Raw genomic sequence first — 25425 nt, 5'->3', positions numbered from 1 at the left:
TAAGGGTTGCCAGATGTCTTACACCCCTCATTCTTTCTGTTTGAAAGACTAAAGTGATGTCTGTCTTTATGCCTGGGCTCTGACTGATATAACATATGTTACATATGTTGTAATATATTACTCTCTGGAGACAGAAGTAAAACATACACATTCATATGCAGTTTAATGTCCAAACATAGTCTAGATATAAATTGGTAGACAAAATATTATTTGTGTTATTAAATTAAATAAATTCAAATTATGTTTTAATTATATTTCCAATTTATTATTAATACTTACGAGGGAGGTTGTTTGCTGTGGGTGGAAAATTGCCACTGTCAATACTGCCACCAGGCCATGAATCTGATTGAACTGCGCAATTTGGAGGTAAATATGAAGGACTACAGTGACAGTGCTTTTTGTTATTGCATACCTAAAAGCAAGAAAAATATCGCCTTATAAGATAAGCCACTAGATGTATGTGTGTTCAAGTAGAATTATAAAATAATGTGTATGTCAGATAAGGCCAATTTTCCTACGTGCAGGGTGTGCATGTGTGTGTGTGTGTGTGTGTATGTGTGTGCATATGTGTGTGTGTGTGTAGCAATGCACTGAGTTTCCTAAAATTAGGCTCAATGATTTCTATTTTTGCCTCACAGTACCACTACTTACACCTTTACTGTTGCATTTTTGTTGAGTACAATCATAACCCAAGTATGAAGAACTCACACATCTTTGATTCCTGCAAGCCTAAAAAGGATGAACAAAAATAAGTTATTTGACATGCCATCTAGATTTGCCATTTAATTAAAAGCATTCCATGCCGTACTAATAAAAAGGGTATTGCTTAGCAGCAAGTATTGCTATACTAACAATGAATAATTAATGTATTGAGCTACTGTGTTTCCAGCACTAGATGAGACTCTGATTATCTAGGTGTAAACAGAGTAAGCAAAACAATAACAGCTTCTTCCCTGCTTAAACTGGGGTAGCAGGTACAGATATGAAGTGAGTAAAACATAAATAGTATGTAATGAATGCTGTAATGAAAAAATTGATTTACAAAAGTATAAAATCCAGGAAATGTGTCTAATATTTGAGAATAGTAAAACCTTCTCACTGAGCCCCAATGATAGATGGGATTTACTTGGTACAGAAATAGAAGACAGAGTATTATAAAAGAAAAATAAATAATATTGAAAATGATTCTACCATGGAATACTGTATTGAACCTTTGAGAAACATAAAGGGTAGTGTGACCATTCAGTCATTCATTAAATAAATATTTGAGTCCTACAGATGTACCTGGTTCCAAGGGAATCATCAGTGAACACAAATGTCATCTTGTATGTACCATAAAAAAGAGAGAGAGAAACAAACAAAAAACTAGATATTATGTGAAAGAAGATATTATTGGCAAGGTTGTGTGGAATCTTACATTCTTCATGAACAAGTTGGCCAAATACAGCAATTTGCTGTATTTACATGTTGGAAGAAGGAAAGCTGATAAAAGTAGGTTTTGGAAAAGAGAATGGAAATGGCAATAGCTGAGAGATACAAAGTTAGAAGGCCATTGCTGTGGTCCACAAAAATGATAACCATACAGTGAAACTGAGTGGTAGTGGGGATGGAAACCAGTAGATGTATTCTATTCATTTAAACCAGCTGAGTTGGAGCAATATACATAGTAAAAAGAGATGAGTGAATGATACCAAGGATTCTGACTTGTTTAATTCTCTTGCTGGTGGTTAAATCAACTGAGAATGGGAAAGTTAAGCATAAAGACAAAGATTTAGTAATTATTTTCAGAGATCTCTTTCAGTCTATATCAAATAATACTATGTTTCGAAAGAACAAAAAATGTTTAATGCACGCACACAAACACTCAAAGCAACTAATGGTAAGCCCAAGAACATATAATTGGAAATATTTTTTATTTTAAATGTTTGCTAAGGAATATTGGCAATATTTTGGAATTTTTTCCTCCTATAATTTAGAAGTAAGGTGGTATTACATTGTTGGTTTTGATTTGCATTTCCCTGTTAAGTAGTAATGTTGATCATTTTTAACATATGTTTATTATCCATTTGTATATCTTCTTTTGAGAATTGTCTATTCATGCCCTTAGCCCTCCTTTTGATAAGGTTGTTTTTTTTCTTGCTGATTTGTTTGAGTTCCTTGTGGATTCTAGATATTAGTCCATTTTTGGATGCATAGTTTGCAAAGGGTTTCTCCCATTCTGTGGGTTGTCTGTTTACTCTGCTAATTATTTCTTTTGCCGTGCAGAAGTTTGTAGTTTAATTAAGCCCCATCTGTTTTTCTTTGTTTTGTTGCATTTGCTAATGAGTTCTTGGTCAGGAAGTCTTTGCCTAAGCCAATGTCTAGAAGGGTTTTGCTGATATGATCTCAGAAAATCTGTATGGTTTCCGGTCTTAGATTTATTGTATTCTGTTACTTATTAAGCCAGAGAGGCTTTATAAATTAAACATGAGATTAATTTGAGCTTGCACCTCCTTGTGTATATATGTATTTATATGTAAGTATTTCATATTTTATAAAATTAAAAATCTAGAAAGGCAAAAACTGTTGATATATATGCATAGGTACCATATTGAATGCAAAATAGGAAAGATAGATATGTAGATAGATAAATGCTCTACAACTCTGCGCGCGTGCGTGTATGTGTGTGTGTTTGTGTGTGTGTCTATGAAAAATTGATGGGAGAGTTGTAAAAACGAAAAGTAATTCTATCTCAGATATGCAAATTGGATTGATTTTTGCTTTATTCTGTGAATTTGATTATTATTTTCATCAGGCATATATTATTTTACAATAGGCATATATTATTTTAATGACTATTTTAAAATAATGACATCAAAATATAGTTTATGAGATGTATTCTCTGTGTAATATGAGATAATTTAATAAAATACAGTGAATGAACAATGTGGTTTTCAATTCAGTAAATATACATAATTTCAATGAAAAAAGTACTAAATAACCAATGAAATAGTCATAGAAATGTCATATATGTGTGATTACAAGTATTATTTTTAAAGTTTATTTCTGATTTTCTGTATTGGATCTACTTAAATTCTGAGAGAAAACACTAATTATGTATCACTTAAGAACAGAGTCTATACCAGGTGTGATGGCTCACACATGTAATCCCAACACTTTGGGAGGCTGAGGTGGGCAGATAACCTAAGGCTAGGAGTTTGAGACCAGCCTGTCCAACATGGTGAAACCAGTCTCTACTAAAAATACATAAATTAGCTGGACATGGTGGAACTGCCTGTTATGCTGGCTACTCAACAGACTGAGGCAAGAGAATCACTTGAACCTGGAAGGCAGAGGTTTCTGTGAGAAGAGATCATACCACTGCACTCCCACTGGGGCAGCAGAGTGAGACTCCATCTCAAAAAAGAGCAGAGTCTAAAATATTGGGAAATTATTTAGGAATAAAAAACTACCTACCTTATTTGAACCACAAGAAGTTCCATCTTTTATCCACGTCTTTTGGCTGTCTGCATGATCACTGGGAAATTCCACAGCAACGCAGAGATGTCCACTTATGTTGGCATAAATAGTAGTGGCTCTTGGAATTTTTAATAAAAATGCCCCTACATATTTACATATTAATTTTCCACACTGCAGATTTCTATAATTTATTCATAAATAAAAACCGTTAATTTTAATTTAGAGAAATACAAGAATATTATTTCTAAAATAGATAGATTTAAATAAAGTATTCAAGCTTTGCAAAAGGATATATGCAATTCAATTTAAAACACTAAAATAAATAAGGGCCTTGCCTAAATGGCCAATGACAACTGATGCAAAAATAATAGTGGGTTTTGCCTCTCTTTTAATGGCAAAAACCACAATTACTTTTGCACCGACCTAATATTTCCTAGTTAGCCTGACAACTTTTTTGTTATTCCTTCACTTTTCTTTGAATCTGAAACAAAATCAAACCCAAGCTAAACATGAATTTAACATTTGTTCACCTAGTGAGTGACTTTAAAATGAAAATTTCAAGGTCGCACACATTAATTAACAAAAGTAATCACTAATTAATACTGTAGGGTTATAGCTATGTATATCACATAAGGTAGTATGTCCTATAGATTAATGTGAGCATTTGCCTATAGTACATGCTACAAACCGTAAGATTTTTATTTGGCTCATGCATCTTGTTTGGAATCTTAAATGCTACCACATGACCATTGCTACATCAGAAGATTCAGGAAACCATGCAGGCAGAGAGACTAACCCGAGGACAACTACATATGTTGAGATAGACAACGGATATTGTCTAAATAGCCCCCTAATTATCAAAATCTCAGCAGTGATGAAAATCTAGATGTCTTGGAGCAATTTTCTATGGCCTGAACTTTTCTCCTTTTGGCCAAAAGAAGAAAATGAAAATGGGCAAACCAGCCCCTGAAGTGGCCAGGTGTCTCGGGCAAGGGCTTGGAGTTGATAAAAGCTGTTCTGCACTCATAGTGCAAACCTGTTAAACGTTAAGTAGTTTCTTTCTTTCTTTTCTTTTCTTTTTTTTCTTTCTTTTTTTTTTTTTTTTTTTTTCTTTTTTTTTTTTTTTGAGAGGGAGTTTCACTCTTGTTGCCCAGGCTGGAGTGCAATGGCATGATCTTGACTCACTGCAACCTCCACCTCCTGGGTTCAAGCGATTCTCCTGTCTCAGCCTTCAGAGTAGCTGGGACTACAGGTGCCCATGACCACACCTGGCTAATATTTGTAGTTTTTAGTAGAGATGGGATTTCACCCCATCTGGTCCTGAACTCCTGACCTCAAGTGATCCATCCATCTCGGCCTCCCAACATGCTGGGATTACAGGGGTGAGCCACTGTGCCTGGCCTAAAGATAAGTAATTTCATAGAACATCAACCTCAGGCAAAGCCATTCTGTGATCATGAAAGATTAAGAGAAAAAGCAAGTTCACTTCATAGATCATGTCCAAACACAGAGGAGAAACACAAACATTGTCCAAACCACAAATTTACTGTACATTCTCATGATTCAACTAATAGTGTGACTATTCCTTCGTTAGCAATTACAGCTTTAGCTTCACTTTAGTCTTCCCTCTTCATATATAAGATTTATTAAGATACACAATCATGTGTATCTTACTACAATATATCTCTTACTATATCTTACTACAATATATCTCTACTTAAAAACATCTAATTTAGAGCAAAGATCCAATTCCTGAAAGCTTTTGAAAAATCGCTTAACACAAGTCCAAATCTCTAAACTGGCATGCTCCACAATTTCTTATAATGTGCATTCTTACCACTCAACATGTAGAAAAACCCCACTTGTTCGACTACAGCTGCCTTCTTGGTGGTCTGTGACTGGAAGGCATTGTAGTAAGGTAGAACTGTAATCTGAAACACACATGCTTATACTTGGAAGGCACTGGAATGTAACTAGAAAGGGAATGACTATATAACTGAGCTTTAAGAATGGGAACTGCAGCACAAGATATTCTGTAGATGGGCTTTGTTTAATAATTTATGAAAGCACATCCAAGATTGAAGATTCTTAGCTGGAATAATCCAAGGACAGAATTAAAATATGAACCTAATATCTATTAGATGACTGGAAATTTAGACTGAGAACTAAAATCTGAATATAAATTTCAGATTTATACTCAGCCTAAAACCTGGATGACTACTGAACTAATTAAGTATGTGTGATGAAGAATCCAGGGAGCATATGGAAAGTATCTCCCAGATGCATAAAGAAATGAACAATGTTTTCAGCTGCTGCTCACAGACAGGGTTGGTTTGCAGTTTGAGTCCAGCTATGTTAAATCTCTTCCATTTCAAAATTCTAGCCTTCAGAAAAGCAAAAGTGAATGCAATTTCTATTATGTATTAGTCATATTATATGATATATAAAGTTTAAAAATATGCTAAACATACAAAGAAAAAGTAAAATATAACAGAGAGGGTAAATAAATCACTGGATACCAACACCACTACTACCCAGACATTGCATTCAGCAGAGAAGCCCTTTAACCTAGGTAACATAAAAAGAATCAAGGACGAAAGGAAAATATAGTTATACTAGCTAGAAATTTTCCTTTAGTCAGTATATGCTTTAGCAATTATAAAGCGAATGTCTGTGCATGTGGAACTTGAGTATATGAGGAAGGAACTTGTATTTCTAAGATATACTTTATGGCACTTAATTGGAATTAGAATGATCACTAAGTTAATGTTTTAAATGCAGAGATTTAAATTAATGAATATATAAATGAATATGTGATTCACGTATGTGTATAAATGAAATGCATGTCCTAGCACTGTTGACTAATAGGCCTGAGAGGTAACGAGAAACAGTAGACGTGCACACAGCTTGTGCTTAGGTATTTATTTTCAAATACCATCTTCTAAGAAAAGGAACCGAGGCTCCTTGGATAAATAGCTGAATCCAGAGCAGAAGTAGAAGAAGTACAATGCAGCCTATAACATATTCCCTTGTGCTAGAAAAATTTGGAAGTTATTAAAAAGTCATACAGACTTTTGAAAAGGACACATTAACAAACTCAAAGGGATTCCCAGTAGTCAAAATTAAGACTAATTTGATACTTTCTCAAAATTTGAGAAAGTATTGAAATAAATAATGTATTCTATCCTATTGAATAAAATAATAATTACTGTGTCTGAACTGATACACATAAATACATAGATAAGTAAATAAAAATAGAGAAGTGAATTCTTCTTGCTACATTTCTGACTAATAAAGGCAAAGTCAATTATGTAATTAGAAAATCACTGAAGGATTTTAAAACTAGTTAGTGAAAGTTTGAGGAGAAACAGAATATGTCCAGAGCCTCAGTATAACTCCTTCAAAATTACACATTAAACACAAAAGGAAAAATAATAATTTCACAGTTGAAAGACTTAAAGAATAATGACTTTATCAAAACATTTAACCTAAAATGTCTAATACTGAAAAGAAAATGGCATGTACCTTTAAAAAAATCAAGGGCACAACAATATCACTTCAGTGACAAACATGCCAAAATGTATAACTTATATATAATTATGAAAAATATCAAAGAAACCTAAATTGTGGGAAAATTCTGCAAATTACTTAACCAGTATTATAAAAAAAAAAAAGTTAATAAAAAGTAACACAACTAAAAAGAAAAAAAATTCAAACTAAACACCTCTAAAAAATACATTATGAGAGGCCAGGCCCAGTGGCTCACGCCTGTAATCCCAGTATTTTGGGAACCCAAGGTGGGAGATTAAGATCAGCCTGGCCGACATGGCAAAACCATGTCTCTACTAAAAATACAAAAAATTAGCCGGTCGTGGTGGCGTGCGCCTGTAATCCCAGCTACTCGGGAGACTGAGGCAGGAGAATGGATTGAGCCCAGGAGGTTGAGGTTCCCGTGAGCTGAAATCGCTCCACTGCACTCCAGCCTGGGTGAACGGGAGCGAAGCTGCTTTCTCTCTCTCTCTCTCTCTCTCTCTCTCTCTCTCTCTCTCTCTCTCTCTCTCACACACACACACACACACACACAACACACACACAAAATGAGTAAACGCAAATATCTGACACTGGGCTTGTTCCTGAACAAGAAAAACAGCCTAAAATGACTCTATTGAAACAATGAATGAAATGTTAATATGAGTCATGTTTGATAGCTATAATGACTTATGTAAGAAAACATCTTCATTTTCAAGATAAACACACTGATTTATTGAGGAATAAACAAGCACAGTCTTCAATTTACACTCAAACAGTTCAGAAAAAAATTATGAAGAGAGGAGAGAAGAGTTAGAGTAACAGAAGGGTAAAGCAATGGGGAAAATGTAAACCATCTGTACACCTAAGCAAAGGGTGTAAGGGAATTCCTTGCACTATTCATGAAAACTAGAACGTTTGTTACGGAAGTTTTACTTTGCGTTTGAAATAAATCAACATAAAATTTTACCAAAAAGAAATGGATCTCCGTAACATTCTAGTTCTAATTTATTTATTTATTCAGTTTTGAGATGGAGTCTTGCTCTGCCGCCCAGGTTGGAGTTCAAGTGATCCGATCTCAGCTAACTGCAACCTCCGGCTCCTGGGTTCAAGCGATTTTCCCACCTCAACCTCCGGAGTAGCTGGCATTACAGGCACCGGCCATCACGCCTGCGTTATCATGTCTGGCTAATCTTTGTATTTTTAGTAGAGATGGGATTTCACCATGTTGCTAGCCTGTCTCTTAACTCCTAACGATCAGGTGATCCAGCCTCCCCAAGTGCTGAAATTACAGGCCCGAGCCACCCCCGCTGGCCTTTTAGTTCTAATTTATTTAATAATAGTAACAGCTAATAGTTAACACTTTATAGTACATACTATGTATCAGTCACCAGTCTAAGTGTTTTTCATAGAGCGTCTATGTTTCCCACTGGCACCAAACCAGTGATGTTAGTGTTATTAATGTGCATATTTTACGTATAAAAAAACTGAAATACATGCCCGAGGTCACAAGAGTGCGGTTAGGATTTAAAGCCAACATGTCTGGCTGTAGAGCACACGTTCTTAAATATCACGTTTTACTTCTTAAATAGTAAAAATTCATGTATTTTCACTTTATTACTACGAGGGTTGTCATCCTTTGTAAAAAATAAAGTAATAAAGTAACAACATGTGTAATAAAAATGATGACTGATGGGTAATTAAGGTACCTGTATGAAAATTAAACACTTTGTGGAAAAGTACAAATGATACTTTGGGTACAGGAGAGAATAAATACAGACTTCTTTGTCTATGATATTTATAATTTGAATAAACATGGCCTTTATGTTCAAGGTATGTTTTGCTTACATATAATCTTAATTATTTGATGTTATTTTCAAATATAAGTTGATAAATAGAGGTTCTAAGATTAATTTCTGAAAACATACTCAGCTCCACACGGCGTGTATCCCGAATCAACTTTACCACAGTTTCCAGATATATCAGTCTTTGAATTAAGGTGAGAATAACACTCTGCAGGACCGAACTCTGCTTCTGAAAATAAAAAGGTGTGGTTAGTCATATTAAACATATATTAATTAAAAATAAATAACAAATACACTTAAAATTCTGAAATGGATTAAGATACTCATTGTACAAAATAAGTTCATAAGATAACATTCAAAATAAAAACTAGATTTAAGATCATACAAAACCACTTCAATGAAATGTTTAACAATTGAAAGAACTCTTGTCTGCTATCCACAGACATATCCTAGACATACTCCAGAGCTAACCATTGTGTTTAGCTTAACCTGTAGTTAAGTAATTTAAGTATTTTAATTTAAGTAAGTTTTTATAATAAGTCGGTATCTGTTAATATGTAGGAAACTTTTTACATATAATTGACTTCTTTGTTCATAAACAGTTTTAGCATGAAGGTCTTTTCGAGTCAAACCACTCACCAATTATCTTATGTTTTACATGATAATTTCCCCAGACCAGAAATATATTAGAGTCACAACTGATTCATTCACCCTCCCATCATTCAATCCCCATGCATAATCTAATCTGCATAATTTTAATTCTCATCAGATCCAACCTAGTTAAAAAGCAGTTTATTCCTCATAACCTCCACCTGCTCTACTTGACGGACTCAGCCAAAAATCTTTGACAGGGAGACTTAACCACTACATGACATTACCGCAGCACCTTAAAGGCTCGCGACCCGAGTGGACAGACTTAGAGCTCGGCTGCAACCCACCGATGCAGAAGTGAACCGAAAAGTAACAGTGGTCATCTGCAAAGCTCGTTATGGGTGAGCAGTCAAAATTTTAACCTTGGCTAGGGTAGCAAGTCATTGCTGGTAGACAAAAAAATAGGCTGAAGCAAAGAACTAAAGCCAAAATCTACAGCTCCAAGTGAATTCTGGTTATCCGGGAGAAACTGCTGAAAGACCGTGTGATGATACATTTTATGCATCAACTTGCTTAGGCTATAGTACCAAGTTATTCAATTAAACACTAATCTAGGCATTGCCCTATAGGTATTTCGTAGGTGTGATGAAGTCTATAATAAGTTTATTTTAAGAAAGATGATCTTAGATAATGTGGATGGACTGGATTCAATTATTAATAGTTGAAAGACCTTTAAAGCTGGCTTCCTTGAAAAAGAAAAAAAAATTCTGCCTGTGGACTTCAGCTTCAATTTATGCCCAAAATTGCTATTTTGCCCTTTTAATTGTCTTGCCCTATAGATTTCAGACTTGCCTAGCCAGCCCCACAATCTTATTTGCCAATTATTTGCATAGATATATATTTCTTCCTTGAGGTGGAGTCTCACTCTGTCTCCCAGGCTGGAGTGCAGTGATGTGATCTCAGCTCACTGCAACCTCAGCCTCCTAAGTAGCTGGGATTACAGGGATGCACCACCACACCCGGATAATTTTCTGTATTTTTAGTATCGACAGGGTTTTGCCATGTTGGCCAGGCTGATCTTGAACTCCTGACCTCAGGTGATCGGCCTGCCTCGGCCTCACGAAGTGCAGGATTACACGCGTGAACCACCATGCCTGGCCATATTCTTCTCTTTCAATAATTATTTAGAATATTTAAGCTAAATGTGACATTTTAAAAGTCACAATCATTGTTAGGCATGTATCAGCATCTATTTCTGTTAAGTTTCCAAAAAAAACACATATATAAGAAATAAAATGATAATAAATACCTTGGCCAAACATGTCCTTACATTGTTTATCCCCAGTCATACACACTCCATCTATACAGAGCCATTGATTCATTCCACAGGGATGCCCAGTCTGAATATAGTGGTTTTCTGGACATGACGCAGATGATCCATTGCAATATTCAGGGAGGTCACATTCGTCAAAGGCAGACCTACATTCTCTTTGTTTTGACGAAAACTGTTGGGATGAAGTCAATGATATTGAATTAGCAGAATGTGAATACATAAGCATAATAATGATAATTACTTATGTAGATAATATTGAAATTTTTCGAAAAGCTCTTACTAGACAATTTTCACAGCATGGTCCTTCAGCACATTTGAAACCGGCTTTAAATCTACATGTGGCACTATCACAGCATGTTGCTCCGAAAAAGGTACAATTCTGTAAGGCAAATAAAATGCTCTAAACTATTTTCCAACTTTTATTCACGTTGGACAGACATTTTCATGATGACAACCTAATATGTAACATACACATGATGATGCTTAATTTACATGTTGGCAAAGAGAAAAATAAATAAACCCTCTTATTCATTTCTTGACAGACATTTATTAATTACCTACTAATTGCCAGAGCATGTGTTGTTCATATTGCTAGAATAGGTTTGGTTACACTGATAAAAGGATTCTCTGAAGCCCTGGGGTCCACCATAGTCAAGTCATTGAGAAGAGCTCTGCCTCTTCTAGGCAAAGAGATAGTTAAATACAAGACATAAAATAAACAGAAATTATAATTTAAAAATTCTATTGTAGTGACTACGTCTTACTAGAGCCTTCTGAATCAATTTTATTTTAACAAGTTTCTCCATTTTATGGCATATATTGTTGATTTATGTCATTTTTAATTCTCTAATTAAAGTCTGGGAAATGATGTTACTTGTGAGAATACTGAAGTTTTCACCTTTATGTCATTCACTCATATCTTATTACGCCTTGTTTTATGCTTTAGTTCAAACTTCTATTACTAGGGTTAATAAAAGCAATAGGTAAGAAGAAGGCTAAAAAACTGCATTCATACACACACACACACACACACACACACACTTATTTTTAAAATATGCAGAAATTTAAAATAGGGTAAATTGGAAAAAGAAATGTGATAAATCACACAAAAATAAATCGTGGATTTAGTAGTTTTCATATGAGTTATAGCAAGATACTTAATTGGACACACAGAGTAGTCAGTATTTTTTGCAGCTTTTCTAAGAATTGTCACTGTTACTGCTATCTACTGTAATTATAGAGGGGAAAGTTATATCTCAATGGTTTAAGCCTCAATTATATAACATTTAGAGAGCTTAGATACACTACTGTCAAACTGAAGAAGAAATTTTCAAGAATGTTTCTATTCCAACTCAGCCAAGCAGAAACAAGTGGGTTATGAGGAATAATTTTTTAAAAACATATCACACATATGGCGGGGTGTGGTGGCTCACTCCTATAATCCCAGCACTCTGGGAGCCTGAGGCAGTTGGATCACCCGAGGTTGGGAAGTTCGAGACCAGCCTGACCAACATGGAGAAATGCCATCTCTACTAAAAATAAAAAGATTAGCTGGGTGTAGTGGCACATGCCTGTAATCCCAGCTACTTGGGAGGCTGAGGCAGGAGAATAGCTTGAACCCAGGAGGCGAAGGTTCTAGTGAGCCAAGATCACATCATTGCACTCCAGTCTGGGCAACAAGAGTGAAACTCCGTCTGATATATATCAAACATCTTAGGATCTATAAACATACTTTTATGTTTTGGGGCGCAACGTGAGTGACCAATGTAGGGCACAATGAAGTCTACTTAGTTTTCTTGATTCTCTTGAGTCTGTACGATTCACTGTGAGTCTCAATATCTTCCTCATTTAATTCCCATTATCTCTGCTCTCTTCGCCTCCCTTCAACCCAGGTGCTTTATCTAAGATTTCTATTGTTTGGGAAAATTAGCTCTTCTTAATTATGTATGTTACAAATTGTTTTGACTTAAATATTGACCTGGATTAAAATTTTCAAAGACCACGAATGTGCTGTCCAGGTTTTCTTGCTCCTTAGTGAAAGCTTTATATCTCTCTTTATGAACAGCAAAGGAATTTAGGTTAAATACTAGGTTTAAATTTTAGGTTTAAATATTCAAGAGGAAGAGATTGAACCTACATCAACTCAGTTATGAAACTAGTGGCCTTGAAAATTACTATTTGAGAGAATAGAATGGTGCTTGCCAGGGACCTCAAGGAGGGGAAAACAGGGAGATGATGGTCAAGGGATGTAAAGTTTCACTTCTGCAAGATGAATACATTCTGGAGATCAAATATGACTACAGTTCACAGTATCGTATCATATACTTGAACTTTGCTAAGAAAGTAGATTCTGAGTGTTCTCACCAGAAAAGAAAATTTTTAAAAAGGAAAAGGAAGAAATAAAATGCTAGGTGAGATTACAAATATGTCAGTTATCTAAATTTTAGTGGACATTTCAAAATGTACGCATATACTCAATTAAGTTGTAAATTTAAATATATACAGTTTAAAACTGTCATCTATGCCTTAAAACAGCTGGAATAAATAAAGGAAAATTACCTGTATATTCATACAAATCCACGTAGCTCTACAAAGCAAAGGACCACTATACCAATATATGTAAATCCACTCATTAGTTGTTATAATACCTACATGTCCTCCTGAATCATTTGCAGAAAATTTAGCTTGATAAATTAAGAAAAATGGCAGTTTCACACTTTAATTAATAAGTAATTTTTGCTGCAATTTTAGTGCATAACCTTCCAAATTAGTACCAACCTCTTCGGTCCCACAGTCACACTCCTCTCCTGCTTCCAGAATTGCGTTACCACACACAGGTTGCTGTTTGAAAAAAAGATCTAAGCGAGGCTGGTTGTGAAGACACTGGGACTTCTGCTTTGAAATAAAATGTGCAAAGTCTTCGATGCTGCAGTTACTAAAGATCTTCACACCACTGAAATGACTAAAGACACATCAAACTTCAAATTTTAATGTTAAGAGTTTCCATAAACTATCTACCCTTAGAATAAACCTATAAAACAGCATTCCACAACAGACCAAATTCCCAACTCTGTGAGTGTCAAAGCTTTCAATCTTTAATCATGGGAATTCAACTGTGTAAGAATGTAAATATTTTAGTAGAAGTAAATTACTAATCCATAACATTTTATTGGCTCTCCTATGACAGTGCTCTCTCTTATTTAAGCTTCTATTCTCCAAAGTACCCCATTTCTTTTTCATTTGCTGTCTTTCTTCCTCATAGCTTTTAAGTACTGGGACACCCCTGTACAGGCTTTTCTTTTCTTCTTTTTTAAAAAATTTATTTATCTTTTTAAAATTTCTCCTTCGCTTATGAAACTTAGTTTCGCTGCATATGAAATCCTAGGTTGAAAGTTCTTTTCCTTAAGGATGTTGAATATTGGCCCCCACTCTCTTCTGGCTTGTAGGGTTTCTGCTGAGAGATCTGCTGTGAGTCTGATGGGCTTCCCTTTGTGGGTAACCTGACCTTTCACTCTGGCTGCCCTTAGCATTTTTTTCCTTCATTTCAACCCTAGTGAATCTGATGATTCTGTGCCTTGGGGTTGCTCTTCTTGAGGTATATCATTGTGGCTTTCTCTGTATTTCCTAGACTTCAATGTTGGCCTGCCTTGCTAGGAAACAAGGCTGGATGGAGAACAAATCTGATGAAATGACAGAAACAGGCTTCAGAAAGTGGGTAATAACAAACTTTTCTGAACTAAAAGAACTTGTTTTAACCCAATGCAAAGAAACCAAGAATGTTGAAAAAAGGTTTGATGAAATGCTACTGAGAATAAACAGCTTAGAGAGGAACATAATTGAATTGATGGAGCTGAAAAACAACATGAGAACTTCACGAAGCATACATATGTTTCAATAGCCGAACTGACCAAGCAGAAGAAAAGATTTCAGAGTTAACAGATCAACTCATGAAATAAAACGAGAAGGCAAGATTAGAGAAAAAAGAGTAAAAAGAAATGAACAGAGCCTCCAAGAAATACGAGATTATGTGAAAAGACCTAATCTATGTTTGATAGGTGTACCTGAATGTGATGGAGAGAATGAATCCAAGCTGGAAAACACTCTTCAGGATATTATCCAGGAAAACTTCCCCAACCTAGCAAGGCAGGCCAATATTCAAGTGCAGGAAATACAGAGAACACCACAAGATATCCCTCAAGAACAGCAACCCCTAGGCACATAATCATCAGATTCACCAGGGTTGAAATGAAGGAGAAAATGCTAAGGGCAGCCACAGCAAAAGGTTGGGTTACCTGCAAAGAGAAGCCCATCAGACTCAGCAGATCTCTCAGCAGAAATCCTACAAGCCAGAAGAGAGTGGGGGCCAATATTCAACATCCTTAAAGAAAAGAACTTTCAACCTAGGATTTCATATCCAGTCAAACTAAGTTTCATAAGCGAAGGAGAAATAAAATCCTTTATGAACAAGCAACTACTCAGAGATTTCATCACCACCAGGCCTGCTTTACAAGAACTCATGAAAGAAGCACTAAAGGTAGAAAGGAACAACTAGTACCAGCCACTCCAAAAACACACCAAATAATAAAGAGCATTGGCACAATGAAGAAACTTCATCAACTAACAGGCAAAATAACCAGCTAGCGTCAAAATGGCAGGACCAAATTCACACATAACAATATTAACCCTAAATATAAAAGGGCTAAATGCCCCAATCAAAAGACACAGACTGGCAAATTGGATAAAAAGACAAAACCCCTCAATGTGCTGTATACAGGAAACCCATCTCACATGCAAGGATACACATAGGCTCAAAATAAAGGGATGGAGGAAGATTTACCAAGCAAATGAAGAGAGAAAGAAAAAAAGCAGGAGTTGCAATCCTCTGATAAAATAGACTTTAAACCAACAAAAATCAAAAGAGACAAAGAAGGGCGTTACATAATGGTAAAAGGATCAATGCAACAAGAAGAACTAAAGATCCTAAATATACACGCACCCAATACAGGAGTACCCAGATACATAAAGCAAGTTCTTAGTGACCTAGGAAATAAGAGAGGACACAAACAGATGGAGAAATATTACATGCCCATGGTTAAGAAGAATCAATATCATGAAAATGGCCATACTGCCCAAAGTAATTTACAGATTCAATGCTATCCCCATCAAGCTACCAATGACCCTCTTCACAGAACTGGAAATACCACCTTAAACTCCATATGGAACCAAAAAAGAGCCCACATAGCTAAGTCAATTCTAAGCAATAAGAACAAAGTTGGAGGCATCACAGTACCTGACGTCAAACTATACTACAAGGCTACAGTAATCAAAACAGCATGTTACAGGTACAAAAACAGCATGGTTCGGGTACCAAAACAGCATGGTACAGGTACCAAAACGGAGATATAGACCAAAGGAACACAGCAGAGGCCTTGGAGGCAACACCACACATCTACAACCATCTGATATTTGACAAACCTGACAAAAACAAGCAATGGGGAAAGGATTCCTGTTTAATAAATGGTGTTGGGAAAACTGACTAATAATGTGCAGAAAGCAGAAACTGGACCCCTTCCTGAAACCTTACACTAAAATTAACTCCAGATGGATTAAAGACTTAAACATAAGACCTAATACCATAAAAACCCTAGAAGAAAACCTAGACAAAACCATCCAAGACATAGGCATAGGCAAGGACTTCATGACTAAAACACCAAAAGCTTTGGCAACAAAAGCCAAAATAGACAAGTTGGATCTAATTAAACTCCAGATTTTCTGCACAGCAAAAGAAGCAATCATTAGAGTAAACCGGCAACCAACAGAATGGGAAAAAATTTTTGCAATCTATCCATCTGACAAAGGGCTAACATCCAGAATCTACAAAGAACTAAAACAGATATACAAGAAAACAAAAAACAAAAAAGCCAATTCAAAATTGGGCGAAGGATATGAACAGACACTTTACAAAATAAGATATATATGATGCCAACAAACATATGAAAAAAAATGTTCGTCATCACTGGTTATTAGTGCCAGTTAGAATGGCGATCATTTGAGAATGTGGAGAAATAGGAACACTTTTACACTGTTGATGGGAGTGTAAATTAGTTCAACCATTGTGGAAGACAGTGTGGTGATTCCTCAAGGACCTAGACATAGAAATTCCATTTGACCCAGCAATCCCATTACTGGGTATATATCCAAAGGATTATAAATCATTCTGGTATAAGGACACATGCACATGAATGTTCATTGCAGCATTGTTTACAATAGCAAAGACCTGGAACCAACCCAAATGCCCATAGATGATAGACTGGACAGGGAAAATGTGGCACATATACACCATGGAATACTATGCAGCCATAAAAATGATGAGTTCCTGTAATTTACAGGGACATGGATGAACCTGGAAACCATCATTCTCAGCAAACTGACACAAGAACAGAAAACCAAACACTGCATGTTCTCACTCATAGGTGGGTGTTGAACAATGAGAACACATGGACACAGGGAGGGGAGCCTCACACACTGAGATCTGTTGGGGGGAACTGGGGAGGGGCAGTGGGGGGTGGGAATTTGGGGAGGGATAACATGGGGAGAAATGTCAGATATAGGTGATGAGGAGGAAGGCAGCACATCACACTGCCATGTGTGTACCTATGCAACAATCTTGCATGTTCTTCACATGTACCCCCAAACCTAAACTGCAATTGTATATATATATATATATATATATATACACATATAAAGAATAATGTTGATATCAGCAAAAAAATAAAATCACTAGATCATTGAGGCCTGATTAGAATACTGCAAAAGACTTTCTCTCATGACAAAGACAAAGCTCAATGGCAACATTTCTGAAATCAACAGATGCTGAGACTTCAGGCTGAGCCAAGGCAGGGTGAAGGAGAGCCATGCAGAGAAGTTCATACTAATAAACACTTTTTGTGTACTGATCTCATGCTTACATTTGGCTTATCAAATCATGCATCAAATTATAAAATTATACAAGTAAACATTGATAAATGTAGTGTTAGATTACATGAGAGAAAGCAAGTGTAACAGTTGATTACAAGTGATATTGAAATAAATACGCATCATGAGCATTGGAATATACATTTTGATCATGGAGTCCCCGGCCACATCTGATAGTCAACCATTATTATTTAACAACTTAAACTTTCTTAAACTAAGTATATTAAAATTACATTAAACTGCATATGTATAAAGTATAAAAGTTAAAAATCTTACATTGCTTCTGGATTCATAACACAGACAGCTCCTGAGCAGTGGCATTTGTGAATGTCATCATAAGTGATCCCCATACTGAGGCTCAGTAACTGTGCTAAAATAACTGCAAGTGATTCTAGACTTATGGTTCTGGGATGCTGAGAAAAAAAATAGATGTACATTATTTTGTTTACTGGGAGAACAATGCAATTATTAAAGAGTCACATGATAAAATATAATAGGCGCTGCTAATAAGCTATCCCCAGAAGTGCCATCCATGTTGGCATACCTCATTATAAATACAAGAAAATTATGAAAAGTAAAATCTAAAGTTTTACCAATATGTGAAATGGATGATGCATTTGATGGCCTCAGACGAAGAAAAAAAAATTGCTCCAGAAATTTGTTAACTACATATAAAAACCATTGCATCTTATTTGTATTCACAAAAGATAATATTTAAAGAAAAACACACAGGAAAAAACATAGTATTAAATTATGAAGAAATTATTTTAATTTGTAATTTGGTCACTACCCAAGGTTGGGAAGGGTGGTAGAAGGTGGTGGATAAAGGGGAGACGGTTTAATGGGTACAATTAAATAGAATAAGGCCTAGGATTTCTAGAAAAATAGTGTTACATTAGTTAACAACACTTGCAGTATATGCTAAAATAACTAAGAGTAGAATTAGAATGTTCTTAACACAAAGAAATGATAAAGGCTTGAGGTGATGGATATTCCAATTATCCTAATTTAATCATTACACTTTGTATGCCTGTACCAAAACATTACATCTCTCCAATAAATATATGTAACTATTGTATACTCATAATTAAAAATTTTTAAAAATTGATTCCTCAAAGATAATATTTTATATAGCCATTTCATTCATGTAACTCATAAGTTAACTCATTGAATTGATTAATATTATGGTAATCATGACTGATAATAAGAATTCTGACTTTTCAGTTGTTTAAATTTTACAGGAAAACTAAAATATCTTTGTAATTTCTTTCTTTGTAAGAGTCAGATGCTTACTATAGAGCATTTTGATCATACTATGACATGAATTTTGAGAAAAATCCACAAATCCTTTAAATATATCTAATAGCATTTTGATATACTTCATGATAGGCTTCTAGGTATACATTTTAGTTTCTTTTGTTTGCTTCTCTAAGTCAATTTCCCATCATTTTCTACCATGCTATCTAGCCCAGGAAGATGGCACAAATGGATTATGTCAGTGGGATGCTTTGTCCTTGACTTTTACCTTGATTTATTCTAACGGAGAGAAGAGAATGAGATGTGAATGAAAGCGAAGTATTTAGTACATCATTGCAAGGGTGCTTACGTCTCTTTGAATCTTTGAAGGGAGCTCTACCTTCTCTCTGTGACTCTGATAAAATGACTCCCCTCCTTCAAAACTTGGTACCAATTAAAGTTCTTAATACTTTCGTGAAGGTACTGCAAAGCAAAGGCTCTACATTTTGCATGCACATGGATCAAAACTCCATTTATCAAATTTCCACACTTGAATGTACCATCTGCTTTCAGAGAGACAGTGTTAGAAAGAAGGAGGAGGGCAAGGAGGAGGAAAAAAAGGAAAAGAATGAAAAGGAGAAGAAGGAGAAGACAGGGAAAAAGAAGGTGAAAGAATGATTCTTCTGGGAATGAAATGAAGGATTCAGCCAAATTTAAAGTGGTTAAATACTGTATTAATACTGGTGCACTTATTTTAAACCATCTTGTTTTCAAGATATTGTAGAAAGGGCTTATTAATCAGACAATAAATGCATCTTTACACTTTCCTCTTTTTCTCATGTTTCCTGTTATGTCTTACAGTTCACTAGGATGAAAACAACAACATCTAATGATTTCACTTTAGGCATTTGTATAAAAGCAGGGTATTTTCTTCCTTCATGTGCAGTCGCTCTTGCATTCCCTATCTTCGTATTATTGCATATAATTTGATCTTTCCTTTCATTGTATTTTCTTTCAAAGACATTTTCAAATGTCTTTGATCATTATAGGATCAAAGACATGGTTTTGCATTTGAGATGACATTTCTTTACATTTTCTTTGTCATCATCTCACTTTGGATTTCTCTTAATCAGTCTGGCCTGCCATAACAAAATACCAGAGAAGACTTGGTGGTTTAATCCAGAGAAATTTATTTTCTTGCAGTTCTATGGAATTTCGCAGTTCTAAAAGTCCAAGATCAGGGTGCTGGCAGGGTTGGTTGGCATATGCTGGGACCTTCTTGGCTGTCTTCTTGCTGTCCTTTCCTCTGTGTGCACATGGAGAGCCTCATCTCTGTTGTCTTTTCCTCCTCCTATATGGACAGCAGTCCTATTGAATAACAGCCCCCTGCCTTATGACCTATTTAACCTTGATTACCTCTTTTCAGGTCTCATCTAGGAATACAGTCACAACAGAGGTTAAAATTTCAACATATGAATTCGGGGGAACACAGTTCAATCTAGACTAGTATAAAAAAATTTTAAAAGATGTGGAAGGCAGTGGAAGAATTTCCTACAGGTCATTGTTATTTTTATCTCTGATTTGAAAACCAAGTGACAATAAAGCAAAACTATATTTAACACTGAATTGAAAAAATATACTTTGGGACAAAAATATTCAACAAAGCAGAATTTTTTTTTTTTTTTTTGGTGAATATACCTGATTAGAACCATGATTTTCAAATGGTAACAGCTACAAGCATTTATTAGGCTTCTTACATGCCAATCACCAGACTGAGAAATTTGTAAACAGGTATGGATTTGTTGAGACTTCTTTTGTTGCATAACATGTGAATATTCCCTAAAAATGTGCCTGACATATAAGTTTTGGAAAAGAACACTCTTGTCTCTAATTTTAGGTATCCACGTTTTATTTATTCCTTTTTTTTCTTTAATGAACATGTTATGTTTTATTCAACTCATTATTTACCCAAGGAACTGGTAAGATGTTCACACCAATTCAAAGAGTATATTAACCTCTTCTCATGCTGCTAATAAAGACATACCTAAGATGGAGTAATTTACGAAGAAAAAGAGGTTTATTAATTCATTAATTTTGAGTGTAACTGTACTTTTAATTTCTGTGGGGTGCACTACAGTATATGGATATTCCACAATATATTTATGCATTTGATGGATAAAATGACTCAATATTGTTAAGATACTAATCTCCCTGAAATTCATCTAAAGTTTCCATTAAAAAAAAAAAATAAAAATCAAACAATTTTGTTGAAATTGACAAACTGATTTTAAAAAGGAAATACAGAGGACCTGGAATATTTAAGAGTCTTGAATAACGGACTAGTAGGGTTTACACTACCATTTTTGATGTTTCACTATCAAGCTGGGGTTATTATGACAATGTGATATTGGTGGAAGGACATATGAAAACACAAATGGCCATAAAAGATTCCTGAAAGAGGCTAGCAATATGGTGACTTGATCTCTGTAACAAAACCAGAACTCTATTTCTGTGGCAGAAAACTAACCTGTAAATAAGTTATTATGGAGCAATTACCTATCTAATGTGAACTAACTGATTCTGTTCCCTATTTTGCATCAAATGAATCAATGTGGATTATATATTGAAAGGGAAAACCATCATGCTTGTGTTATAGAATAGCTTCATGATCTTAGAATGGGCAAATATTTCTTGAAGGTGTCTCTTTTTATATCAAGTTTTCTGAGAGTCTTTGATCTTTCTTTTTTTGTCATGAGTAGGTTCTAAATTTTATCAAATGTATCTTCCTGCATCTATTTTTAGTAAAGATTATAATAGTTAATTTTTAAATATAAAACTCATCTTGTATTCCTAGAATAATTTCTATGTGTTCACCATGCCATACTCATTTGATATATTACAGCATTCTTTTTGTTAACATATGATTAACATAAATCTCAAATCGTAAAACAAGGTGAGAATTAGCCCCTCCTTGTGCAGACGCATAGTTTGTGAATATCTTCTCCCTTTCTGTAGGTTGCCTGTTCACTCTGTTGATGTTTTTTGCTGTGCAGAAGCTCTTCTTTTTAGTCAAATCTCACTTGTAAATTTTTGTTTTTGTTGCAATTGTTTTTGAGGTCTTAGTTGCATATTATTTGGCAAGGCCAAAGTCCAGAATGGTGGTTCCTAGGTCTTCTTCTAGAATCCTTATAGTCGGAGGTGTTACATTTAAATCTTGAATCCATCTTGAATTAATTTTTATATATGGTGAAAGGTAAGCATCCAGTTTTATTCTTCTGTGTATAGCTAACCAGCTAATTATTAGAGAAATGCAAATCAAAATCACAATAAGACACTATCTCATACTAGTCAGAATAGCTCTTATTACAAAATTTTTTTTTTTAAAAAAACAGATGCTCATGAGGCCATAAGGAAAATGGAATGATTATACATTGTTAGGGGAACTGTAATTAGGTCAGCAACTGTGGAAAGCAGTTTGGAAATTTCTCAAATAATTTAAAAAAGAACTACCATTCGACCCAGCAATTCTATTACTGGGTATATACTTAAAAGAAAATAAATCAATCCCAGCACACTGGGAGGCTGAGGTGGGTGGATCACCTGAGGTCAGGAGTTCTAGATCAGCCTGGCTAACATAGCAAAACCTGTCTCTACTAAAAATACAAAACTTATCCACATGTGGTGGTGAGTACCTGTAATCCCAGCTACTTGGGAGGCTGAGGCTGCCATTGCACTCCAGCTTGGACAACAGAGCAAGACTCTGTCAAGCAAGAAAGAGAGAAAGGGAGGAAGGGAAGAAGAGAGGAAGAAAGGAGGAAAGGTAGAAAGAAAGAAAGAGAGAGAGAGAAAGAAAGAAAAGGCAGGCAGTCAGGCAGGCAGGCAGGAAGGAAGGAAGGAAGGAAGGAAATCATCCTACCAAAGAGACACAGACACTTACATGATTATCACAGCATTATTTACAATAGCAAAGACATGGAATCAATCTAAGTGCCTATAAATGGTGGACCAGATAAAGAAAACATGATACATATAAACCATGGAATACTATGCAGCCACAAAAAAACCACCTTTGCAGTAACATGGAGAAGCTAGAGGCTACTATGCTAAGTGAATTAACTCAGGAACAGAAAATCAAATACTGCATGTTCTCACTTATAAGTGGGAGCTAAACATTGGGTCCACTTAGACATAAAGATGGTAACCATAGAAACTAGAAACTACTGGGGGTTGAAGGAAGGGTTGAAATCCAACCAGTGGGTACAATGCTGAGTACCTGGGTGATATAATCAATCATATCCCAAACCTTAGCATCTCACAATATACCCAGGTAACAACTTGCATGTGTATGTCCTAAATGTAAAATAAAAGTTAAATTATTTTTTAAAATAAATAAGATTATTTTGATCTCCATTTGATTGATTTGTGTCTTTACAGCTTCACTTAGCTTTACTTCATGTGTTCATTGCCTCTCTGAAACTTCAGATGTTGTACAAACACTCACACAACAAAAAGGCAAGTTCTGTTTTTCAGAATAGTGATGATATTATGAAATAACAGCAAAAAACATAAGTTTCGAATACATTAATGTTTTCCACTAAGATAATTAATGTTAATTAGGACATTTGGTTCTATTATTCTTAAGCCCTATGAAGCCTTTTCAGGTGACTGATATTTTCAAATGTTTTATTTTATTCTAGTTCATAATTATGTTAACTACATAAATAAGAAAATATACAAAATTTAAGTTTCAGCTAAAATTAATTATTAAATATTAAGATTATGAAAACTCAAAGAGCACTTTACAGTAAGACTAAACCAGATCACTACCTTAATTTTCTAGAAAGAATATTTTGAACTCATAATAGGAAACTGAAAAATTTTTATATATAGTGAATTCAATGAGCACTTCTTATAGTTTAAACATTTCTATCAGCAACAGTGACAAAGATGCTTAGAACAATGCAAATTTTAATATACATACAAATAAAATATGAATATGTTTAACTGTATACGAATCTATATAGCATACTTTCTCTACATAACCATACATACCAGAAGAACACCTCCTGCGTAGTTAGCATCACACATCTTCCCTTGAAGTGTTGCACCAACATAATTTGACTTTTCTCTGTAACTTAAGTTTAAAAAGGGATCATAATCACATAATTTTGTGAAATGAAGCACAATTAATACTAAATTTTTATAAGACAAATGTTACATTTATAATTATTAAAATTTCCATCTAACATTAGTGTAGCAGAGCATAAGAGTGACTAAATCTTTCTGCTTCTTTTGAAAACAAGAAAATAGATTTTAAAAACAAATAACAAAAAGTGTTTTTCATATGAATTTCTGTAACACAGTGATTTTTATGTAGATTTTACAAAAACGGAAACAGAAAAACTAAAGATAAAACAAAAAATGATAAAAATAAACACCATTCCTATGTGTACAAACTAGTTGTATTCAATAACTCACTTGAATAAACTGCACAACAAAAAATAAAAATAAATACATAAATAAATAAAATTCCTTAAAAGTAAAAAGTTAAGGCAATGCAACTGGTTAATGAGCAGAAACACTCTATGGACTAAAATCTCTCATTATTCAGACAAATTAGCTTTTCAAAGACATGAAAAAGTCATGTCATATTTATAGGACAGAAGATAAAAAGTAAAATGTTTTAAACTCCCAGTATAATCTTTACAATTCTCTCTCTCTGTCTATACACACACACACACACACACACACACACACACACACACACACACACATATATATATATACCTCTTCAGAATATTGATGAAAGAAAAAGAGAGGCTACTAAATAGAAAGGAAGGCTTATGTACTAAAACCTTAAGCACAATGCAGATATTTTAGAGATATTAAAACACAGTGTTTCGCTTTCTTTTCTTGCTTTTTAATTTTATAACAACTAATCATAAGAAGAAAGCTGATTACTACATTTATAGAATTCAGATGTTTCTCCAAATAGATATTGTGAAAAGTTTATTCAATGTGTGAGACATTTAATAATGTGGTATACGCTCTAGGAAAGAAGTAATATGGGAAACATGATTGAGGAGTGAGTTTTAACTTAAACCAATAAATAAGCTGATATCAGTCATTCTGATACAAATACCATGTTGTGAAAAATATTACATGGTGTATGTCAGAAAAAAAAAAGAATTTTTTTTCTACATGCTTATCAACTGTCAGATATTGGGTCAAATTGGATTCTTTTTTTTTTTCAGATAAGCTGTATATAATGTCAAGATATGCTTACACAAGTAAAAATGCCACATCATGGGGACGTAAAACAAGATAAGATCTTTTCCATTTTAAAAATGTGCGTAATAAGTCATTAGCATCTCCAGTGGTTGCAATTTTATTTTCATCTATCCAAAGCTCCAGTGAAGACAGAATAATTGTAAGATTAAATGAAACAAAAATCTAAAATAGAAAACATACAAAAATATGTTCAAATGCCACAGTTTT

General features: G+C 34.6%; 1 protein-coding gene across 4 annotated transcripts in view; it reads right to left on the bottom strand.

The window, feature by feature from the left end:
* The window catches only part of ADAM2 (ADAM metallopeptidase domain 2), a 76051-nt gene that overhangs the window by 5218 nt on the left and 45408 nt on the right, over nucleotides 1-25425 (bottom strand). For 2 of the 4 annotated variants that reach the window (XM_039463385.2, XM_074384267.1), the window contains 10 exons: nucleotides 25214-25380; nucleotides 23980-24061; nucleotides 17968-18104; nucleotides 13495-13678; nucleotides 10997-11095; nucleotides 10693-10888; nucleotides 8916-9021; nucleotides 3457-3640; nucleotides 652-729; nucleotides 280-412 (listed from right to left, as the gene is read on the bottom strand). In XM_039463385.2, coding sequence (XP_039319319.1) covers nucleotides 280-412; nucleotides 652-729; nucleotides 3457-3640; nucleotides 8916-9021; nucleotides 10693-10888; nucleotides 10997-11095; nucleotides 13495-13678; nucleotides 17968-18104; nucleotides 23980-24061; nucleotides 25214-25380 — 1366 coding nt within the window. The remainder of the gene's footprint in view (nucleotides 1-279; nucleotides 413-651; nucleotides 730-3456; nucleotides 3641-8915; nucleotides 9022-10692; nucleotides 10889-10996; nucleotides 11096-13494; nucleotides 13679-17967; nucleotides 18105-23979; nucleotides 24062-25213; nucleotides 25381-25425) is intronic. The other 2 variants (XM_074384268.1, XM_074384269.1) reach the window with 2 other exon arrangements.

Source organism: Saimiri boliviensis, chromosome 13 (genome assembly GCF_048565385.1).
Source record: "Saimiri boliviensis isolate mSaiBol1 chromosome 13, mSaiBol1.pri, whole genome shotgun sequence".
Lineage (NCBI taxonomy): Eukaryota > Metazoa > Chordata > Mammalia > Primates > Cebidae > Saimiri > Saimiri boliviensis.
This window is presented reverse-complemented; position numbering and strand designations above follow the sequence as displayed.